This window comes from Artemia sp. Qi Xiang Cuo, chromosome 19, assembly GCF_049724085.1.
Source record: "Artemia sp. Qi Xiang Cuo chromosome 19, ASM4972408v1, whole genome shotgun sequence".
Classification (NCBI taxonomy): Eukaryota; Metazoa; Arthropoda; class Branchiopoda; order Anostraca; family Artemiidae; genus Artemia; species Artemia sp. Qi Xiang Cuo.
In genome coordinates this window covers 40,277,437-40,298,929 of record NC_142812.1, presented here as the reverse complement: position 1 = coordinate 40,298,929, position 21,493 = coordinate 40,277,437, and the positions used below count along the sequence as shown (strand labels likewise).

The window sequence follows — 21,493 nt, the reverse complement described above, 5'->3', positions numbered from 1 at the left end:
TGAGGGGGGGGGGGTATTTCGCCCCAGAAAAAGTCAAATTTTCTCAGACCCGTAGCTTTCGATGGGCAACTCTAAACTTGATGAATTTTATATATTTAAAGTCAGCATAAAAAAGCCAATTTTTTTAATGTATTGAAGAAATTTCGGTTACTATTTTATAGTTTCGTTTACTATTAGCCCAAGTCACTCCTTACTTATAGTTCGTTACCACGAACTGTTTGATACTAGATAAGCATGTTAAGGCAACTAGCGCTTTCTCCATTAAAAAAAAAAAAAAAAAAAAAAAAAAACTGAGTTAGGTCTAAAAGGAAATTTACCTTTTCCCCTTTCATTTGAAAAACTATAATTATATTGTGCGTAAAACCCCAGATAAAGGAAGCGATGAGGAATTACGATGGCGACAGCATCTCTGATACCATAATATGATATCAAACCTAAAACTACGCAAAATTTGAGTAGCTTTGCTGAAGAGTTGAGCTGTATCAAGTGGGACTCGGTCTTGGAGATTTCTGGTGATTCTTCTCTAGTGTATAATCAGTTCATGTATATTTTCCAACCAATTTATGAGAAAAGATGCCCCTTGCGTTTGACCAAACAAAAGAGGGATGATCCCTCCAAGCTGTGGATTATGAAGGCAATAATAGACAAGATAAAAAAAGGAACTTGTTATATGAGCAATCTCTTAATAGTCAGGATGACGCAGATTTAGCAGAATTCAATCGAGTGAGAAATAAGGTGAACAGTATGAGAAGGCAAACAAAGAAGAAGTATTTTGAACAAAAGTTTTCAGACTCTCTTGGACTTAGCCAGCCCAATCAGTAAAAACCTTTAGCCCAAATAAACTGGAACCGGGTTACTATGCCTAATTTTATCGGATTTTTATTTGAACTGATCTAGTTATCACTAATGTTTGGCCCAATTGGGGTCTTTTTCATAAGTTTAATCAACCAAATATAATTTTGTTAGTTCTTTTAGCAAAAACTAGCCCCATCTGACAGCACTCATAATGAATAGCTTTAGAAGAAAGAAAATGGGAAAATAATTACCATTAGAAAAGAAAGAAAATGTGAAATCTGAGACTCGAAATAAGTAACTAAACATCTGCAAGGAAAATATCGGACTTTTATAAGTGTGGGATTTTGAAAATTAACACAAAGGAAAACAAAATAAAACAAAAAATAAATCCCTTAATATTGCTATGAGCATTACAAAATATATAATGAACAATTTCAATTATAAAATTGGTGCCAACAAGATGCAGAACTGTGGCCACTCTGCCGCCAACGGAAGTGGGAAAAATTAAAACGAAAAAGTGATGATTTCTGCTAAAGGACTTTCAAAAGGAAAATTCAAAAGCTGTACATTTGGCCTTCTTATAAGGCTATGTCTGCAACTTTGTCGGCCTCGGGCAGTGGAAGGTGGTAGTAATACATTTAATAATAAGTTCAGCAGTGACAGGCTTATAAGCTCATTGTTTACTTACATTAATTAAAAAAAGTTTTTCTACAAAATAAGTTCTTCAAAGAAAAGTAAAGAACTCCATTAAACCAAAAATGAGCAAAAATAAAATCAAATAATCGTAAAACTACCACAAGTCAGCATCAATAAACAAATGAAACCCAAAACGAACAGAAACTACAATAAATAACCAAGCCAAACTCAAAACGAGCAGAAATTAACATGAGTAGGGCTCAAAGCCAATATGCCTTACCAAGGCCAGAACATAATTTGCACTTTACTGAAAAGAATATAAATATTTTTACTTTTATAACTTTAATAAAACAAATATCATTAATATTTTGATTAATAAGTATCAGCATATATTTATCAAACTGACAATACAAATTCATTTGTATTTTGTGGGAAAAGTGAGGGCTTATGAGGGCTGTGGGCGGAAAACATCCTAAAACACATAATTTCTGGACCTTTCAACTACATTGAACAAAATTGTTATCTCAAAATTTTTATTGGATGTGTTTGGGGAAGTGGTGGGCCTGAGAGGGAAGTTAATTGCCCTCCGATCACTTTCGACTATTAAAACGGGCACTAGCCATTTCAATTTCCAATCGATTGAGCCCTTTCTAAACTTTCTATGACAACACTTTCTATAAAAACATTATATGCCTCAAGGGCATAACTTACGACACTTGCACTGAGGGCTGTGGGGGGAGTGTCATCCTCAAAGACATAATTTCTGGACCTTTTGACTATATTGAACAAAATGGCTATCTCAAAATTTTGACTGGATCTGTTTTGGAAAATAGTTGGTTTAGGAGGGGGGTTAATTCCTCTTCAACTACTTCCAACTCTTAAAAAGGACACTAGCCTTTTCAATTTCCAAACGAAAGGGCCATTTCTGAAGTTTCTACGAAAACACTTTCTATAAAAGCCTTATATGCCCCAAGAATATAACTTACAACCCTTGCCCCGAGGGTTGTAGGAGGTTTGTCATCCTCTAAAACCTAATTTACAGAACTTTCAACAACGTTGAACAAAAAGGCTATCTAAAAATTTTGATTAAATGTGTTTGGAGAAATGGTGGGCGTGAGAGGGGGGTTAGCTGCCCTCCAATCATTTTCGACTATTAAAAAAAGATTCCCAATCGAATGAGCCCTTTTTGAAGTTTCTACGACAACACTTTCTATGAAAACCTTATGTACATCCAGGACATAACTTACAATCCTTGCCCTGTAGGCTGGGGGGTGGGGGTTGTCATCTTCAAATACCTAATTTCCAGAACATTCAACTACGTTGAACAAAATGGCTATCTAAAAATTTTGATTGGATGTGTTAGGGGAAATGGTGGGCGTAAGAGGGGGCGTTACAATCCTCCAATCCCTTTAGACTATCAAAAAAGGAACTACCCCTTTCAATTTCCAAACGAATGAGCCCTTTTTGAAGTTTCTACGACAACGCTTTCTATAAGAACCTTATACGCCCCCAGGGCATAACCTACACCCTTGCCCTGAGGGCTGTGGGGGGTTATCATCCTCAAAGATCTATTTTCCATAACTTTCAACTACGTTGAACATAATGGCTATCTCAAAATTTTGATTGGATGTGTTTGGGGAAATTATGGGTGTGAGAGGGGAGTTAGTTGCCCTCCAATCACCTTCGACTATTAAAAGAAGGCACTAGCCCTTTCAATTTCCAAACGAATGAGCCCTTTTTGAAGGTTTTACAACAACACTTTCTATAAAAACCTTATATGCCCCGAGGGCATTACTTACAACCCTTGCCCTGAGGGCTGTGGGGGAAGTGTCATCCTCAAAAGCATGATTTCCGGACCTTTTAACTACGTCGAACAAAATAGCTATCTCAAAATTTTGATTGGATGTGTTTGGGGAGACGGTGGGTGTGAGAGGGGTTTTAGTTTTCCTCCAATGACTTTCGACTATTAGAAAGGGCACAAGCCCTTCAAATTCCCAATCGAATGAGCCCTTTTCGACGTTTCTCGACAACTCTTTCGATACGAAGTGCCCTGGTCTAAATAAAAAAAACAATGCATAGTGCCAACATCGTTCTTTACTTACGCAGGGCTATTGCGCTGCCTACGATAAAAAAATTCAGAAAAAATAAGGCAAAAACTATCTTTTCTTTCACACAGTTCATTGTAACGAACTGTAAGTAAGGAGCAATGCGGCTTAATAGTAACCGAAACTCTAAAACAAGGGATTCATGAAAAGAATCAAATTTGTATGCTTATTCAGAATATATAAAATTCATCAAGTTTAACGTTACCCATCAAAAATTAAGAACCTGAGAAAATTTGCCTCATTTTGGAAAAAGGGGGAGAGAAAACACCCCCAAAACATCAATGATCTCAATGAAAATTACACCATCAGATTCAGCATATTAGAGAAACATACTGTAGAGGTTTCTAGCTCCTATATACAAAAATGTGGAATTTTGCATTTTTTCACCAGAAGCAAGATCACGGATGCGTGTTTATTTTTTTTTTCCCCAGGGGTTATCGAACCAGGTATCCTAGAAGCTCGGGAGAGGGCTCATTTGATCGGAAATCAAAAGCTCTAGTGCCATTTTTAAGCGACCAAAAATATTACAGGACAGCTAGCCCCACTCCTATGCCCATTTTTTTCCCAAATACCTTCTGATTCAAATTTTGAGATAGCCATTTTGTTCAGCATAGGCGAAAGAACTAATAAATATGTCATTGAGGATGACTTGATTCCCCGAAGCCCTCGGGGGAAGGGTACAAGGTATGAACTTATGCCTATTGTTTACATATAGTATTAGCTATTTGCAAGTATACAGATACTTTTCGGGGGGATTTTAAGGTGGGGGGGACTTTCCAGCGGAGGGGAGGTTAAGTCGGAAGATCTTTCCTCAGAGTAATTTTTGTAATGGAAGGGATTCTCCATGGAGGAGGAGCTGGATTTCCCGGTATTAATTAAACAACGATCAGAAATTAAATAAAAAACAAGTTTTTTTCAACTGAAAGTAAGGAGCAACATTAAAACTTAAAACGTTAAAACTCTTTACACTAACGTCTTTTAGTATTTTTCAAAAAAGCTTATAATTCTAATTAAACGGACCTTGTGTTAATGAGCCATTCTTCAATAATTGGAACAAAAATTCAAACTTTAGAGTAAAGAACCAGGTATTAAGGAGGGGAAACACCCCCCTTCATATTTGTAATAATTTCTGTTCGTTTTAATTTTTAATGCTGCCCCTTACTTTCAACTGAAAAAACTTTTTTTTTTATTATTTAATTTCAATAAGGATTGACGAGTATCTTTGATGTTTAGCAAAAATAAAAAAATTATTTAAAGAGTATTTGAGATTCCTAGCTAAATATCACTTTTTCTAGGAATATCTTGAATGTTTAAAAAATTTGACATAACGGAAAGTTTTTCACTTTTGACATTTTTTAGTTTCGAGAGGGATTGAACAATTTATAATTTTTAAGCATGGAATTTTTTCGACGGAAAATTTTTTAAATAAGTTAACGGTGGTCTGAATCAACATGAGTGAATGTTGGACCTGGATTCAAATCCAGTTCCGAGTCGACTTGAGACCATTTTTAGCGAAAAAAAAAATTCATGTGGATATAATATTAAATCTCTGCTCTCGGAGAAACTTCACGATATATTCTTACATTTCTTATTTTATAGGACATTACTCCAGTCACGGTCGTCAAAACTTCCCTTTTACTGACTTAGTTGTTTTTTATGGAAAGTAAATTTGTTATCATAAAGCAGTATTCTTCCGCCACTTGAAAACTAAGAAAAATATAACTGGCATTTCATGACTTTGCTAAGAGCAAATAAAAAAAAAAAAATACTCAATTAAAGTTAACCCATATCAATAGCTAAGTAGTATTGTTTGTAAATATATGTTTACAATTGTTTATAAATATGTGAATATACACTAAAATAAAAATGTGTTAACAAAAATGTAGTTGGGAAGATGCCACTGGGAAGAATTCAAAGGAAACTAGAACTTCATTGGAGGGAGTAAAGTGTGAAGCTTTGAATAGACTATGGTGGAGGAGCGTGCGGAGCAGTGTTGGCCTCGGGCGGCTGGACGCTCTAGTGACTTTACTAATGCTAGTAGTAAAACAGCGTAGATAAATAACAACGACAAGATTCATATAGACAATAATAATACAATAAATCTGCAGAAGTAACTATATATTAGTGATTATAATTTATCAATGCAAATGGTAGTTACTTAACAAACCATCAATGAGAAGGAGTTTTGGGAAAGAGAGACCAGTTCAAAATGACCCGTTTTCCCTTAGCTTGGTTTCTTACAATAGCATTTTCTCACAACTACAAAGTCAATTGCTGTTGTCGATTTATTTACAACCCATTTGTTGACAACTAAAATGAAAATAGCCCGATTCAAAAAATTATATGATAGTTCAGTTTATATATTTCCCCAGAGTTATAAAATAGGCTATTTCGACGACAACAATCTAATAGAAGGGTATATTTGGTCTGAACTCGAACAAAATATGACCATTGAGCTTATATTTCTTAAGAAGAAACACTGGCACTTAAAGTTTCAACAATTCGATTACAGATTCTTGCCCAAAACAGAAAAACAAATTCACACGATTTTATAAGAATCACAATAAATAATTTAAAGCTTGAAGAATTGAGGAAAATTAGATAATTTTCAAAAAACTTCAATTATACTTTCCAACGATTATTTAAAGAGTTATTTCAACTGCTATTTTCAATTATTATTTTCACTTATTATTTTCAATTATTTAGTGTTAAATCTAGCTTTGTAGTCTTCTAATAGGTTCTTGTTTACTTTATTCCTTCTTTCTTTATTTGTTTTTAATGTCAGAATTTTTTAAGTGTTTTGAACCATGCGTACGTACGTATTTTAAACATGGATGTATTTAGATACAAGATAATATATATTCTGCAAAATTAACCATCACAAGCCCTGGGACGCCGAGTTCTAGAATTTGAAAATCGTTAAACAGGCCAAGCCTAAAATAACACATAGAAAGAAAACAAAAATTGGCCTCAAATATAAAGACAGCAAAATCAAGCACGATAAAAACGTTATAAAAGACAATTTATACAAATATGAATAAGGCAAAAAAAAAAAAATCAGTCACCGGCCTTAACTCTTAATCTTTGAATCTTTTAATTTTAGAGGAATCTTTTTCGATATTTAGCATAATATGGATTTTCAAAATGTTCAATATTATACAACTTAATTTGTAAGAAATAAAACTTATTTCGTCATATCTTATATAATTACGCATTTAGTCATTATTGACCACGCATCCTTTATAAGGCATAAAAACGTCAAAATTAGAAGACAACAATTAATATAAAGATGGATTCAAAAACCAAGTGATATATACAATATCTCCTTCAGAAATAACGATTATGGGTGAGGCCTGCGCCGCAACCTAATTAAGAACGAAGTCCAGCCCATAGAACCCGATTTAAAGCGCGCTTTGAAAAAAAACTGTCAATTGAAGAAGAATCGCCATTTGAAGCTGATTCAGGAATAGTAACAATTATTTCGGTTAATCTAAATGGTAAAAGTTAATTGCGAAATCATAAAAAGATATTTAGGGCCTCATTTGAAAGGAAGCTGTTATAGTGCCTTTTAACAAAAGATTAATTTAAAAACAAAATGCAATTTTTGACAAAACTACATACTCTTCTACAAAATGATGTAGCATTCAGATCTTTTGACAAGATGATAAAATCTGAAGTACGATGTCATATTTGAGTAGCTCCGCTGCCTGATTCCCTTTGGTTCCTTCTTTACTAGATCCACTTAACAAGAAGCTGAAGGCTTTTTCATGGGTATGATACATACATTAAAACATAAATATAAAACCTAAATCTACAAAACTACCTCAAATAAACTGACTCATGGTATTTTTATTGGAAAGACTTTGGGTAAAGGGAATGTTATGGGAACAGGAAAGGCCTTCGGTATAGGGAAAGTCACTGGTATAGGGAATGTCTTGGGTTTAAGGAATGTCTTGTTTATATAGCACCTAATTATTTTTGTGATGTTTTATCATCGAACTCTGCGTACCATTCTTATGATACAAAGAATTCCACGGACCTAGTAAAAGAAAGACGACACACTGCTAGGTCTAGTTTTGTATTTAGGCATGTGGGTGTTTCGGTACAGAACAGTCTTCCGCAAAGCACTAGTATCGCTGTGAGTGTGGCCTCTTTTAAAAATAACATAAATAATTTTTTAATGAATAAGGATGGGTGAGGGGGGGGGGCTGTATTCTGTCTTCTATCTTCTATAAGTATTGGTTCGCGGTTCTCATGAGGTTTTCTTTTTATTTATTTATATGATTGCATTTTTTTTTAATATAGGTAAATATGTAGTAAATAATTAAAATATTAACCCCTGTCACAAACAAATCTGCACAGATTTTCACATAGTACTTCTCTTTGGTATGATTTTTTGGTAAATATTGGTCTTTAATAAAAATTAATTTCTCTCTCTATATATATATAAAAACTTATATGCCTGAATACAAAATAACATAAATTATCAAACATTTAATTCGCAACCATTCAACGGGTCTCATCAGCTTCTTTGGTATTCGAAATCGTTGCTAAACTATAGGTTGAACTCGTGTCCTTCTCCTTCCTAGCAGAAAGAGAGCACCTAAACTATTATAGTATGACAACCCTGCGGTTAGCCCAATGACGATTGTGATCATGAATTTGATACTAATTTTTTTCTGAATTGCATGAATTAGTAGCCTACTGCAAACCATGTAAATTTCGTTGACGATGATTGCTTTGAAGGATCAGTTTTTCTTCAAAACACATTTGCGAACCAAAAACTATTTGAAAATCTTCAAAAAATATTCTGTGCAACACATTGTGTAACAAATTTCCATATTTTGTTGCTTTGCAACACATTTGTATTACACTTTGTGATTATTTAATAAATCTATGAATTTGTTCAACGATATTCTCAAGGCTTATTTAACTCTGGACAGTCTTCACAGTTGTCTTATTATTCATGCCCGCAATATATATTTTAAATAAAATGAATATCATGCTTACAACATTTACTGCAGTCTAGTAAAGAAAAAAATCTAGTTCATAATAACCAAAAAGCTAAAAACTGTCAAGTGAGGAACTTTGCCATTTAATCTAGTTCAGGAATGGCAACTATTACTGCGACTAATCTTAATAGCTTAGGTTTATTGCAAAAATAGATTTATGGAAATTTCGAAAAAATCCTAAGCTCCGCGAAGACCGTGCAGATTGATCCGAAAACAGCACCATTGGAATCTCCATAGCGAAAAGCCCCATTTAGGAGAATTAAAGTCCCCATCTAGAGCAACAAAGAGACTCACTTTTTTGGAAGAGGAGCAGTGATGTGTCCACGTTTTCTACTCTCGTTTTTTTTTTTTTTTTTTTTTTTTTTTTTTTTTTTTTTTTTTTTTTGCTAATTTGGCACTGATACATCATAGTGAGATCTTTAATGACTAATTTTATAGGCTTTTTTAAGTAACAAAACATAATATTAAAGTAAAATGCAATTTTTGAGAAAAACTACATCTTCATTTACAAGAAGATAGCTCATACGTCTTTTCACAAGATAATGCAACACAAGAATCATTTGAAAAGCTGTTTCTTTGAGGTATGGACCACATTTGATTGATTTTATTGCAAAGAAATTGGTTATATTAATTTGGCACTTTCCCTTCCAATAAAACTAGAATGAACGTCATATGAAGGGATTACTGATTTTGTATCAATGGTACTTCAATAATTAAGTTGGTTATTCGAGTTAAGGAATAAAGTGGGCATTTTACTTGTGTAGAATAACTACTAGCTATGTAATAGGATTTTATTTATACGAGCACAACCGTATCACAATGGCAAGGATATACAAAATACAACATATGAAAATATACGAGGAGCAAATCAAAATCGAAATGTTATTGAAGATGCAAATTAAGAATAAGAACTTGATTAATTAATTATAAATAAATTATAGATTACAACAGTTCTACCAAGGTTACACAGATCGTAAATTCTAATTGTTTCTAAGCCCTTACTCACATTTGCATTTAGAAAATGACTTTAGGACTAAAATTATGTCTCCAAGAAAACAAAACCTGCCTAATACAACTTATTCAGAACAGTACACCGACCGTTGCTTACTACCACTGAATTTCCCCGAGCCAAAATTGAGTTCTCCGATCCCCGAGATTTTGAGGTTGCATGAACGTTTCCTATATCTCCGTGAGATTTCGAAAATACCGAAAGTTAGCACGTAATCTTTCGAAAACAGGCAATATTAACATAAAACACAAATCGTTAATTTTCGTTACCGTTAGCTTTTTGGGAGATTTGGGAGAACCCAATTTTCGGGATAGTAAATTCGGGGATAGTAAAAGCACTGACATAGATTGAGCCCACCAGAAAGAAACCTGAGGCTTTTTAACTCAATATAGAAAATCCACCCATTAACCATGATTAGTTTTTGCGGTAAATACAATGTAAATCGTATATTCAAATATAGAAAAGGACAAACACTCACGACATCTACATTTTCCCTACCTAAGAAATACAGATATTCATAGATAACGTTTTAAGAATTCTATGCCCAACACAAGGACCTTAGTAGTCAAGAAGCATCGTTCATTCAGTACAAACATACATATGTACAAATAAACTATACAGCCTGAACATCTTAAATATCAGGTTAATTTATCGCGTGATAGCAGTTTATAATCTAGCTCACTAAGAGCTTAAAAAAACTGATTTTCAGTAGCTTTGACGTTAGAAATTCTGTAATCTTACATCTTGTTTTCTTACAAATCCCAAAAATTTCTCGACTTCAGAAAATAAAGCTCAATTGAAGCCCGAATTAGAAAATACAGAGTAACACAATTGATCTTCGTTTTTATGAAGATCCATTTCTTAAATTTTTTTCCTTAGAAATACCTTTCCTAAATTTGAAAATAAACCAGCAGGTTCAAATTTTATTAAATACTTTTTTGCATAGGTTCCAATAATTTTTGGGAAGCATTCGGAATTTTTCCAATACTTTAAATTTATAAATACGATTGTTATTAATAGATGGAGGGAGTTTTACGCGATGGGAGGAGGTATTTTCAGTGGGGGCGATTTTCCGTGGATGGAGAGTTTTCCGTAGGGGGAAATTTTCCTTGGATTTCCTTTCTTTCGAAAGCGCAGCACGGCGCGACGAGCAAGCTATTAAAAGTAAATAAATGAATAAAAAAAAAGAGCAAGGGAGGCGGAAGAGAGAGAGAGTGAGGGAGAGAGGGAGATGGAAGGGGGAGAGGGAGAGAGAAAGACAGAGGCAGGAAGAAGAGAATTCAGCAACTTATAAGAATTTTTTCTAATCACTAAAAAAACACTAGACCGGCAACAAATAGTCAAAAAATCAATCAGAAACCTTTTTTTTTTTTGTAAGTCTTTTGAGTGACATTCTCGAGTCACATCAGGAAGGGTATTCCATATAATTTGACACGGAAATAAGGAACTAAAATTAGATCTCACTTTTACAGTATGCGTAATTTGAATATTCTAAAAATAGTGGAGCTGATGATCCGACCGATCAGATAAAGAATAAAGTAAATCGAAGGGACCTATCGTGGAGCTGAAGAAAAGTAAAGGATGCGCAGAAAAGAATGTAAAGCTTTTCAACATCCAGTAATGGTTTAGCAGAAAAAAACTAGAAACATTTGGGGCAGGAGATTTTGTATCAAACCATTATAAAACTTTCTCGAAGAGGTCCTCTCTCGCCTGTTCCAGTGAGTATTCTCTATATATCTTGAGGTAATCCTACCCACTTTTGTCAAATTCAATCTTGTCATGGGCCCAAATTTGTTTTAAAATGCATCTGATGAACACAACTTAATTGGTCTTATTTAACATTTAAAAAGATAAGTAAATGTTTAGTGTGCATCAGAATAGATGGCATCAAGTTACAACCGATACTTTGCACAGTCAAATTCTTCTGAGATCAAGCATCCAGCTATGTTTAGTAACTTGAGAGTTTCTTTTCTACACTAATTTAATACCAGCTATATACCTTCTAATTGCGACGATAAAAACAATACCGTCATTACATTAAAAACAATACGAATATTGCCCGAGTATTTCGATTTCACATCTCGAATTCTTTGTCAACGAAATACTAAAAAGAAAAGACAATAAAAGAGAATCATTACAACTTAAGAAAAAAAGACAGTAGAAACAAAAGGACAAAGCACTCATATCTAAACAAAACTTCTATCGCACGGAATTCATCATAATTTTATTCTTTCCTTTTAGAAAGATTTCTGGATGAAAAACCGAAATAGTGGGACTGAATTTTTTTTCAACCTTTAATCAAATTTAATCGTTTTTATTTTGATTGTTCCTTTCACTTTTTATATTATTCAGTTGTATATGTTGTGCTACCTGTCTACGATAGTGTGTAAAATTCAACGTATTGAGCTGCATGTGCGTTACGCTGATATTTATAATGCTGTCTATGTGTAAAGACTTGCTATAGAGAATCCAGCTCACCCACTGTCGATTAACATCCAAGTTCAATACTTTTTATATTATTCAGTTTTATATGTTGTGCTAACTGTCTATGATAGTGTGTAAAATTCAACGTATTGAGCTGCATGTGCGTTACGCTGAAATTTTTAAGGCTGTCTATGTGTAAATACTTGCTATAGAGATTCAAGCTCAAACAATGTCGCTTAACATGCAAGTTCAATACTTTTTATATTATTCAGTTGTATATGTTGTGCTACCTGTCTAAGATAGTGTGTAAAATTCAACGTATTGAGCTGCATGTGCGTTACGCTGAAATTTTTAAGGCTGTCTATGTGTAAATACTTGCTATAGAGATTCAAGCTCAAACAATGTCGCTTAACATGCAAGTTCAATACTTTTTATATTATTCAGTTGTATATGTTGTGCTACCTGTCTAAGATAGTGAGTAAAATTCAACGTATTGAACTGCATGTGCGTTACGCTGAAATTTTTAAGGCTGTCTATGTCTAAATACTTGCTATAGAGATTCAAGCTCAAACAATGTCGCTTAACATGCAAGTTCAATACTTTTTATATTATTCAGTTGTATATGTTGTGCTACCTGTCTAAGATAGTGAGTAAAATTCAACGTATTGAACTGCATGTGCGTTACGCTGAAATTTTTAAGGCTGTCTATGTGTAAATACTTGCTATAGAGATTCAAGCTCAAACAATGTCGCTTAACATGCAAGTTCAATACTTTTTATATTATTCAGTTGTATATGTTGTGCTACCTGTCTAAGATAGTGTGTAAAATTCAACGTATTGAGCTGCATGTGCGTTACGCTGAAATTTTTAAGGCTGTCTATGTGTAAATACTTGCTATAGAGATTCAAGCTCAAACAATGTCGCTTAACATGCAAGTTAAATACTTTTTATATTATTCAGTTGTATATGTTGTGCTACCTGTCTAAGATAGTGTGTAAAATTCAACGTATTGAGCTGCATGTGCGTTACGCTAAAATTTTTAAGGCTGTCTATGTGTAAATACTTGCTATAGAGATTCAAGCTCAAACAATGTCGCTTAACATGCACGTTCTATACTTTTTATATTATTCAGTTGTATATGTTGTGCTACCTGTCTAAGATAGTGAGTAAAATTCAACGTATTGAGCTGCATGTGCGTTACGCTAAAATTTTTAAGGCTGTCTATGTGTAAATACTTGCTATAGAGATTCAAGCTCAAACAATGTCGCTTAACATGCAAGTTCAATACTTTTTATATTATTCAGTTGTATATGTTGTGCTACCTGTCTATGATAGTGTGTAAAATTCAACGTATTGAGCTGCATGTGCGTTACGCTGAAATTTTAAATGCTGTCTATGTGTAAATACTTGCTATAGAGATTCAAGCTCAAACAATGTCGCTTAACATGCAAGTTCAATACTTTTTATATTATTCAGTTGTATATGTTGTGCTACCTGTCTAAGATAGTGAGTAAAATTCAACGTATTGAGCTGCATGTGCGTTACGCTAAAATTTTTAAGGCTGTCTATGTGTAAATACTTGCTATAGAGATTCAAGCTCAAACAATGTCGCTTAACATGCAAGTTCAATACTTTTTATATTATTCAGTTGTATATGTTGTGCTACCTGTCTAAGATAGTGAGTAAAATTCAACGTATTGAACTGCATGTGCGTTACGCTGAAATTTTTAATGCTGTCTATGTCTAAATACTTGCTATAGAGATTCAAGCTCAAACAATGTCGCTTAAAATGCAAGTTCAATACTTTTTATATTATTCAGTTGTATATGTTGTGCTACCTGTCTAAGATAGTGAGTAAAATTCAACGTATTGAACTGCATGTGCGTTACGCTGAAATTTTTAATGCTGTCTATGTGTAAATACTTGCTATAGAGATTCAAGCTCACACAATGTCGCTTCATGCAATAGTGGCTTGGCATAACAGGTTTTTTTCTTTGTCCATGTTGTATCAACTTAAGTCATTAGCCAAGAAAATACTACCTTTTCAGTGAAAAATACAGCTTACGAGCCATTTTGCAGGATTGTTTGAACATTTAGGCTATTTCAATACTAGAACAATAAATTAATATCCCTCCATCCCTTCACGTCGCTTTTGCATAATGGCTGTGATAATTCAAAATGCGACATATGCCATTCCGGTCAAAAACGAATTATGCATGTATCGTGGGTAAACTAAGCACGAGGAATCGAATGGTGCAGAAGAAAGTGTCCTATCTTTTACCGTTACGAAGATAAAAAGATATGCTCCTGTTTTGACAAAAGATGATTGTCTTATGGAACAAAAAACGGATTAACTTTGAATTCGATCAGAATATTTTTGACAGAAGAGGATTATCTTACTCAATAGGAAAAAGGAGACATACGCCATTAAATGGAATAATTTTGAATTCACTCAGAATATTTGAATTCAATTTATATCACCGGAAAAGACCGTAAAAAGTTTGTTTGAAAATATTCCCTTTTTGTATCTCCATTAGCCTCATTCTTGAGAGTGACCACAGCCGACAAAATTTTTTCTGTTTTATAACTCTCCTAAAAAGTTACAAAAATGGCGCACTTTTAATTATCACAGCCGTTTAAGCCCGATGGTCAATCTTCTGTTCAGCATTTTCAATGGTTGGCACTCTTATTTACAATCAACATAAACTAAAAAGTGAATAACCTTACCTGACGAATTTGCAACATTGTTTATTTCATCCAACCACTCTGCCGCTAGCCTTCTAGATCCAGCTTTGAGACATATTTCTTTTGATAAGTTAAACAGATAGAATTGTCTTTTACTTCCAATTTGGGACGTTTGAAATTCTTTTGTCATTAGCATCACATTCTTGAGCAGCCCAGTGGAAGGGTCAATATAACCAACCCATGTGTCTTTGATTAAGAGCCATTTCGTACGCCACCTTGGAAAGCAATGGCAGCCTGGTAGACAACTGTACATAAAAAAAGAAAAATCAAAATAGAATTCATTTACCGACATGACAGATACTCAATATCACCTCATGTGAGCCTCCTCATTCAATGAACGTGGCAACCTGGTAGACAGCTATGTAAAAAGAATTAAAAAATTCATTTATTGATATGAGAGAAGCTTCACATCTACTCGTGTGAACCGTGAACCCCATAATTCACGTAAACCTATCACCCAGAATGACAAGTATGCGTCAAGAACGTTCTCCTATTATTTTTTTCCCCGTTGGATACCACTGTAAGAAATGCAACAGCAAGGACATACGATTAAATATATTATTGTCCAAGACTTGATTTTTTTTTTTTTTTTCAATATGACTTCAAGTTCTTCATTTATTTCCTTGAGCGATAGCTTCTCAAAAATTTTTCCTTCCTAAAAAACTCGAATGATTAAAATAGATTTTCTGACAATGCGAAGTTAGAAGTTACCGAAAAAAACACCATATGGTCCGCAAAAAAACAAGATCATGGAATCGTGAAGACCCACAATAGGAGGTGAGCTGAGTCAGAACACACACTAACCCCCTCCCCCCACCGATTGAAGCCACTATTAAGACATTCGCTTCTCCACCAAGTCACCTGAGACCAACACAGATGTGCACGTTTCCCATCCATCTCGATCCATTCAAAACTTGGCTCTTTACCCCCCCCCCCCCCCCTGTGACGTACCAATTTCCTTTAAATCCTTTCTTATGAACTCTTTCCACCCAATTTGGGGACGACCTGCCTTTTTGGGCCATAGATGGATCTCCTGAAGGCACGATTCTCTGCAATCTGTCATTCTTCATTCGCAAAATATGGCCCAGCCATCTTAGCTTTTCATTCATTACAACCCCAGAAAGCGGGACCGAATTATATTTCTCGTACAAATTGTTTGACTAAAGGTCAGTCAAACAAGTATTGTCCCCTAGATTTAGAAAAATACATTATGTCTCTCCCCCCTATATTTTCGTGAATTGGTGCCCCTGAAACGACGCTGTTTCTTCATAGTTTAAAAAAATCATGTTTCATTCTGCCACTGAAATAAAAACCATTATATACATACACAAAGACTAGCTTTAAGGCTTAAAACAATACAATTCCCTTCCAACCCTTTCAACATCTAGAAATTAATTTCAGACAAGAAATTTCTCTGAAGATATTAATACATATTAAACCTTCACTAACCATGCACCTTCAAATATATCCATATTGCACAACGCAATATTGTTAAAAGACAGAGTTTTTTCAGAGATTCGAAAAACATTCATTTATTTCATTCTCCTCTACAATAAGAAACAATTACATACATCAAAGCCTAGCTTTCCAACTTAAAGCAATATAATTCCCTTTTAGCCCTTTCAACATCTGGAAATTAATTTCAGAGAAGCAATGGCTCTAAAGATATTAATACTGAAACCTGCACAAGTAGAATCAATTCGAGGCTCATACATTTCCCATAGTGTAGGATGATTTTGAAACTGTTTTGCTTATCGTAAATATTTGAGTTACAAGCACCTCTCTATACTCTAGAATGGAAAACATTTTATACCATTTAATCAGACTTCAAACACTAGTAGCAAAATTACGGGATGACTAGATGTTTTTTCCCGACTACTAGATTACTTGATCCCGACTGTTACTAGATGTAACAAATTTAATATATTAAGCCAAAAAAGATTTACCCTGAGGAGACAATGCTAGACAGTTATCAGAATTCTCATAGGCAGCGCAATAGCACTGCCTAAGTAAAGAACGATGTTAGCACAATGTAGGCTATTATTATTATTTTTTTTTTTTTTTGGTTGGTTGGTTGGTTTTAGACCAGGTCACTTCGTATCGAAGGAGTTGTCCTAAAAACTTAGCAAAGGGCTCATTCGATTAGAAATAAGAAGGGCTTGTGCCTTTTTTAACAGTCGAAAGTGATTGGAAGGCAACTAACACCCCTTCCACGCCCACCATTTCACCAAACACATCCAATCAAAATTTTGAGACAGCCATTTTGTTCAAAATAGTTGAAAGTTCTATAAATTAGGTCTTTGAGGATGAGAAACCCCCCACAGCCCTCACGGCAAAGGTTGTAAGTTATGCCCTGGGGGCATATAAGGTTATTATAGAAATTGTCGTCGTAAAAACTTCAAAAAGGGCTCATTCAAATGGAAATTCAAATGACAAGTGCCCTTTTTATTAGTTGAAAGTTATTTAAGGGCAACTAACCCCCCTCTCATGCCCACCATTTCCCCAAACACATACAATCAAAATTATGAGATATCTATTTTGCTCAACGCAGTTGAAATATTTGCAAATTAGGTCTTTGAGAATGATAAACCCCCACACCCCTCAGGGCAAGGGTTGTAAGTTATGCCCTTGGGGCATATAAGGTTCCTATAGAAAGCGTTGTCGTAGAAACTTCAAAAAGGGCTCATTCAATTGGAAATTGAAAGTACTAGTGCCCTTTTTAATAATAGCAAGTGATTGGAGGGCAATTAGCCCCCCTCTCACTCCCACCATATCCCCAAACAAATCAAATCAAAACTTTGAGATATACATATTTTTCAACGTAGTTGGAGTTAAAGAAATTAGGTCTTTATGGATGAACCCCCCCCCCCCCACAGCCCTCAAGGTAAGGGCTGCAAATTATGCCCTGGGGGCATATAAGGTTTTTACAGAAAGCGGTGTTGCAGAAACTTAAAAAAGGGCTCATTCGATTGGAAATTGAGAGAGCTAGCGCATTTTTTAATAGTCGAAAGTGATTGAAGTGCACCAAACCCCCCTCTCACGCCCACCATTTTCCCAAACACATCCAATCAAAATTTTCAGATAACTATTTTGTTCAACGTAGTTTAAAGTTCTGGTAATTAAGTCTTTGAGGATGACAACCCCTCCCCCTCCACAGCCCTCAGGGCAAAGGTTGTAAGTTATGCCCTGGGGGTATATAAGGTTTTTATAGAAAGTGTTGTCGTAGAAACTTCAAAAAGGGCTCATTCGATTGGAAATTGAAAGGGCTAGTGCTCTTTTTAATAGTCGAAAGTGATTGGAGGGCAACTAACACCCCTTCCAAGTCCACCATTTCACCTAAAACATCCAATAAAAATTTTGAGATATCCATTTTGTTCAACGCAGTAGAAAAGACCTATAATTGTGTCTTTGATGAGGATACTCCCTTCACAGTCGTCAGGGCAAGTGTTGTAAGTTATACCCTGGGAGCATATAAGGTTCTGGTCTGTAGTTGAAAGTTCTGGAAATGAGGTTATTGAGGAAATGGCGTTAGTAGTATTGGTAATAATGATTGGTACGAGGGTGGTACCCATATAGCTATAACGATTACAAGCGGGGTGTCTCCCATATAGCTACAATACTTACAACAAGATAGTCCCGTCAATACAAGCAGACAGTGTAATGACCGGAATTCAACCACCGTGAAAATTCGTGCTGATCTGTGTTCAAAGTGCGTGATGATTCCTTTATACTATAGTAACTTCCTATCTGTCAGCTACCTTTTAATTGTTAAATGTGATTGACTTATGTTTGACCTTGAATACGGATATAAAAACTCTGACAATTTGCTATCTTCTCAGTTCAGAGTTGGCATTTGAAATATAATGATGCATTCAAATAAAAGGAATATTGTCGAACGCTACACGCAAGAAGTAAGTTATTCTTTTATATTCATAGTGGGTAAAGAAATTCATTCTACTAAAATTTATACAGACCTTATTCTAGTTAACAGATTTTTAAATATTTTTTTAACCTGGATCTTCAGAGGTCGGTAAAGGGCAATATCAAAACAAGAAAAAAAAAGTATGTAAACAATGTATTTAAATGGCTTGCGACCTTAGAACATGATTTAAATCATACCTATTTTTTATTCCGGCCCAAAGTTCCCCACATTCATTCCCCACCGGCCCCACATTCGTTCCCCACCGACCCAAAGTGCCACAATCGTCCACCGCCCCCTCCCTCCACCCCCCTCCCCAACATTCTTTTTTTTTAACTTTTTTTTTAACTTTTTTTTTTTACTTTTTTTAACATTTTTTTTAACTTTTTTTTAAACTTTCTTTAACTTCTTTTTAACTTTTTTTTAACTTTTTTTAACTTTTTTTTACATCTCTTATAGTTTTATGAAACACTCTTGAAAAACAAAAAATTCATATTTAATATTTTACAACTTCAAAATGGGAATGATATAGATATGTGTGTCGCAACTTTTACTATTAGAAAAATAATGTTTGTAGTGACCAATTTTTTTGTTTAACATTTTTTTTAAACTTTTTTTTCAACTTTTTTTTACATCTCTTAGAATGTCATGAAACACACTTAAAACATATGAAATTCACATTTAATATTTTCCAACTTCAAAATGGGAATGATAAAGATATGTGTGTTACGACTTTTACTATTAGAAAAATAATGTTTGTAGTAACCATTTTTTTTTTATTTTTTTTTTTTAATTTTTTTCTGAGATTTTTTTTTCTGACAGTTTTTTTTATTTTTAACTGTTTTTTTTACAGTTTTTTTAAAACTTTTTTTTTTCAACCTTTTTTTTACATCTCTAAATAATATCAGAAAAATAGAATGACAATGTTAATTTAAATTTTAAAAAACTTATTCTTGTGCATAATATTGATGAGGACTGATGGTTCTCTTTCATGATTTTTTTCATGAAAAACAAACTTTTTTTTAGGATTTTCCAGAGCTCCAGTGTCTACTAAGACACTGTTGGACAATTATGCAGTTAATGTTATGCAGTTAATACCAAAACCATAGGTTAGGTTAGGTTAGGTTAGCCTACGTACGCGATCGTACGTAGGCTAACCTAACCTAACCTACGGTTTTGGTATTTCTGAGCAACCTAACCTAACCTATGGTTTTGGTATTTCTGTGCAATAAGGTGGAATTTTGTGGTTATGTTAGTTTAGTATTGTCGTCAATATGTATTGTTTTTTGCATGTCTCTCAGCCGTGTGTCTTAGGGACTATGCTGCCATCTAAAGCTATAGGTTGGTAGATGGCAATAGTAGTCTCTCGATTCTGTGAAATTATGTAAGATCCTTTTGATGCTATGAAATATCTGTGCAGTTAAATTTGTTCTATGCAAATGTACTTTTTTCCTATTAATTTTGAAACTCAGTCAATAATTAATGGTTTTATGAGTCTGATAGTAGTATCGATTTCTTTGAAAATTCCTTTTCGTACATCTCTGACTTTTTACTAGACATTCTAAACATTTTACCTGACATCGATGATCGACACAGAAGCGATCTGAATGGTGTTTTAAATTGATATATACTGCTGCTATTGAGAATAGTCGGTCTACAACTAATTGTAAACCGTACTTTTCTAATGAATAAATAATAATAATAATTTTCCCTTAGATCTACCTAGTACGTTATTCAATAACAAGAACAACAAAAACATGTTTTTTTCATTTATTGACAAAAACAACTTAAAATATATCATAAATAGCAATAGCAATAAATTTCATTTATTTACATCACATTTTATACAACTTAAAATACAGCACGAATAGTAATATCACACACTATTTGTACAACAATAGCATGAAGAACAACATTTTTCACTTGTTGACATCACATTTTGTAAAACTTAAAATACAGCACTAATAGCAATAACTCACACTATTTTTAAAAAAATAGAATGAAGAACAAAATTTTTAAACAATTTGAATACATTTTTTTTTCTATTTACAAAAAAAGAAGAAAAAACATACGACTCTACCTTGCTATAAAAAAAAACTACTGAGTTGGGAAAAAAACTGCTGAGTTGTGAAAAAAAACCACTGCTGAGTTGAAAAAAAATCTATTAAAAAAAGAATCCCATAACCCAAAAAAAACTACTATTGAATTGGAAAAAAATAATGCTGAATTGGGGAAAAATATATCTATTTAAAATAAAATAATCCCACCACCACCCAACCATTTACTATTTAATTTTTTCCCGAGAGAGGCGATGTCTATAATATCAAGACACACTTTGCTCAGAAGTTAAGGAATGTCCATTGGATAGCTCCTTTACAACATCTACATAGACATAGACTTCATCCGACAAAGGACACATGGCTATTTTGTCAACTCGAGCTGCGTGGTTTTTAAATTTTAAAGAGCGAATCGCCATGACCTTCGCCCTTGGAGCCATACTATTTTCCATACAGTTTCTGTATACATTCATGTCGAAATTCTTATTCACGTAGTGTCTAGGCACCCCCTTGCATATTTGTTTTATTCCCTCATTGTGTGTTTGCACACAATAAACCTTCGGACCTGCAAGCACACCACTGGAAATCAAGTCACTTCCCGTCTCTGATTTTAACATTAATAACTGATTTGGGGCCTGGCGCTTCACTAGCTCCGGGTAAATGGACTCGTCCAAATTGGTAAAGTCTATTCGAGGGCTAATGTGCACGCCTTTTTCCAAATCTTCCAATAAGTTCGCAGTTCTAACTTTTAGCAAGTGAATCGGTATCCCAGTAATATGCTTAAACTTCTC

The 21,493-nt window shown here is 34.1% G+C and overlaps 1 protein-coding gene across 1 annotated transcript in view; it reads right to left on the bottom strand.

Moving 5' to 3' along the window:
• Positions 1–21,493, bottom strand: part of LOC148940837 (phospholipase D1-like) — a 404,878-nt gene that overhangs the window by 270,664 nt on the left and 112,721 nt on the right. Inside the window, exon 8 of the mRNA XM_089105088.1 lies at positions 14,709–14,971. Within this exon, the coding sequence (XP_088961214.1) occupies positions 14,709–14,971 (263 nt within the window). The remainder of the gene's footprint in view (positions 1–14,708; positions 14,972–21,493) is intronic.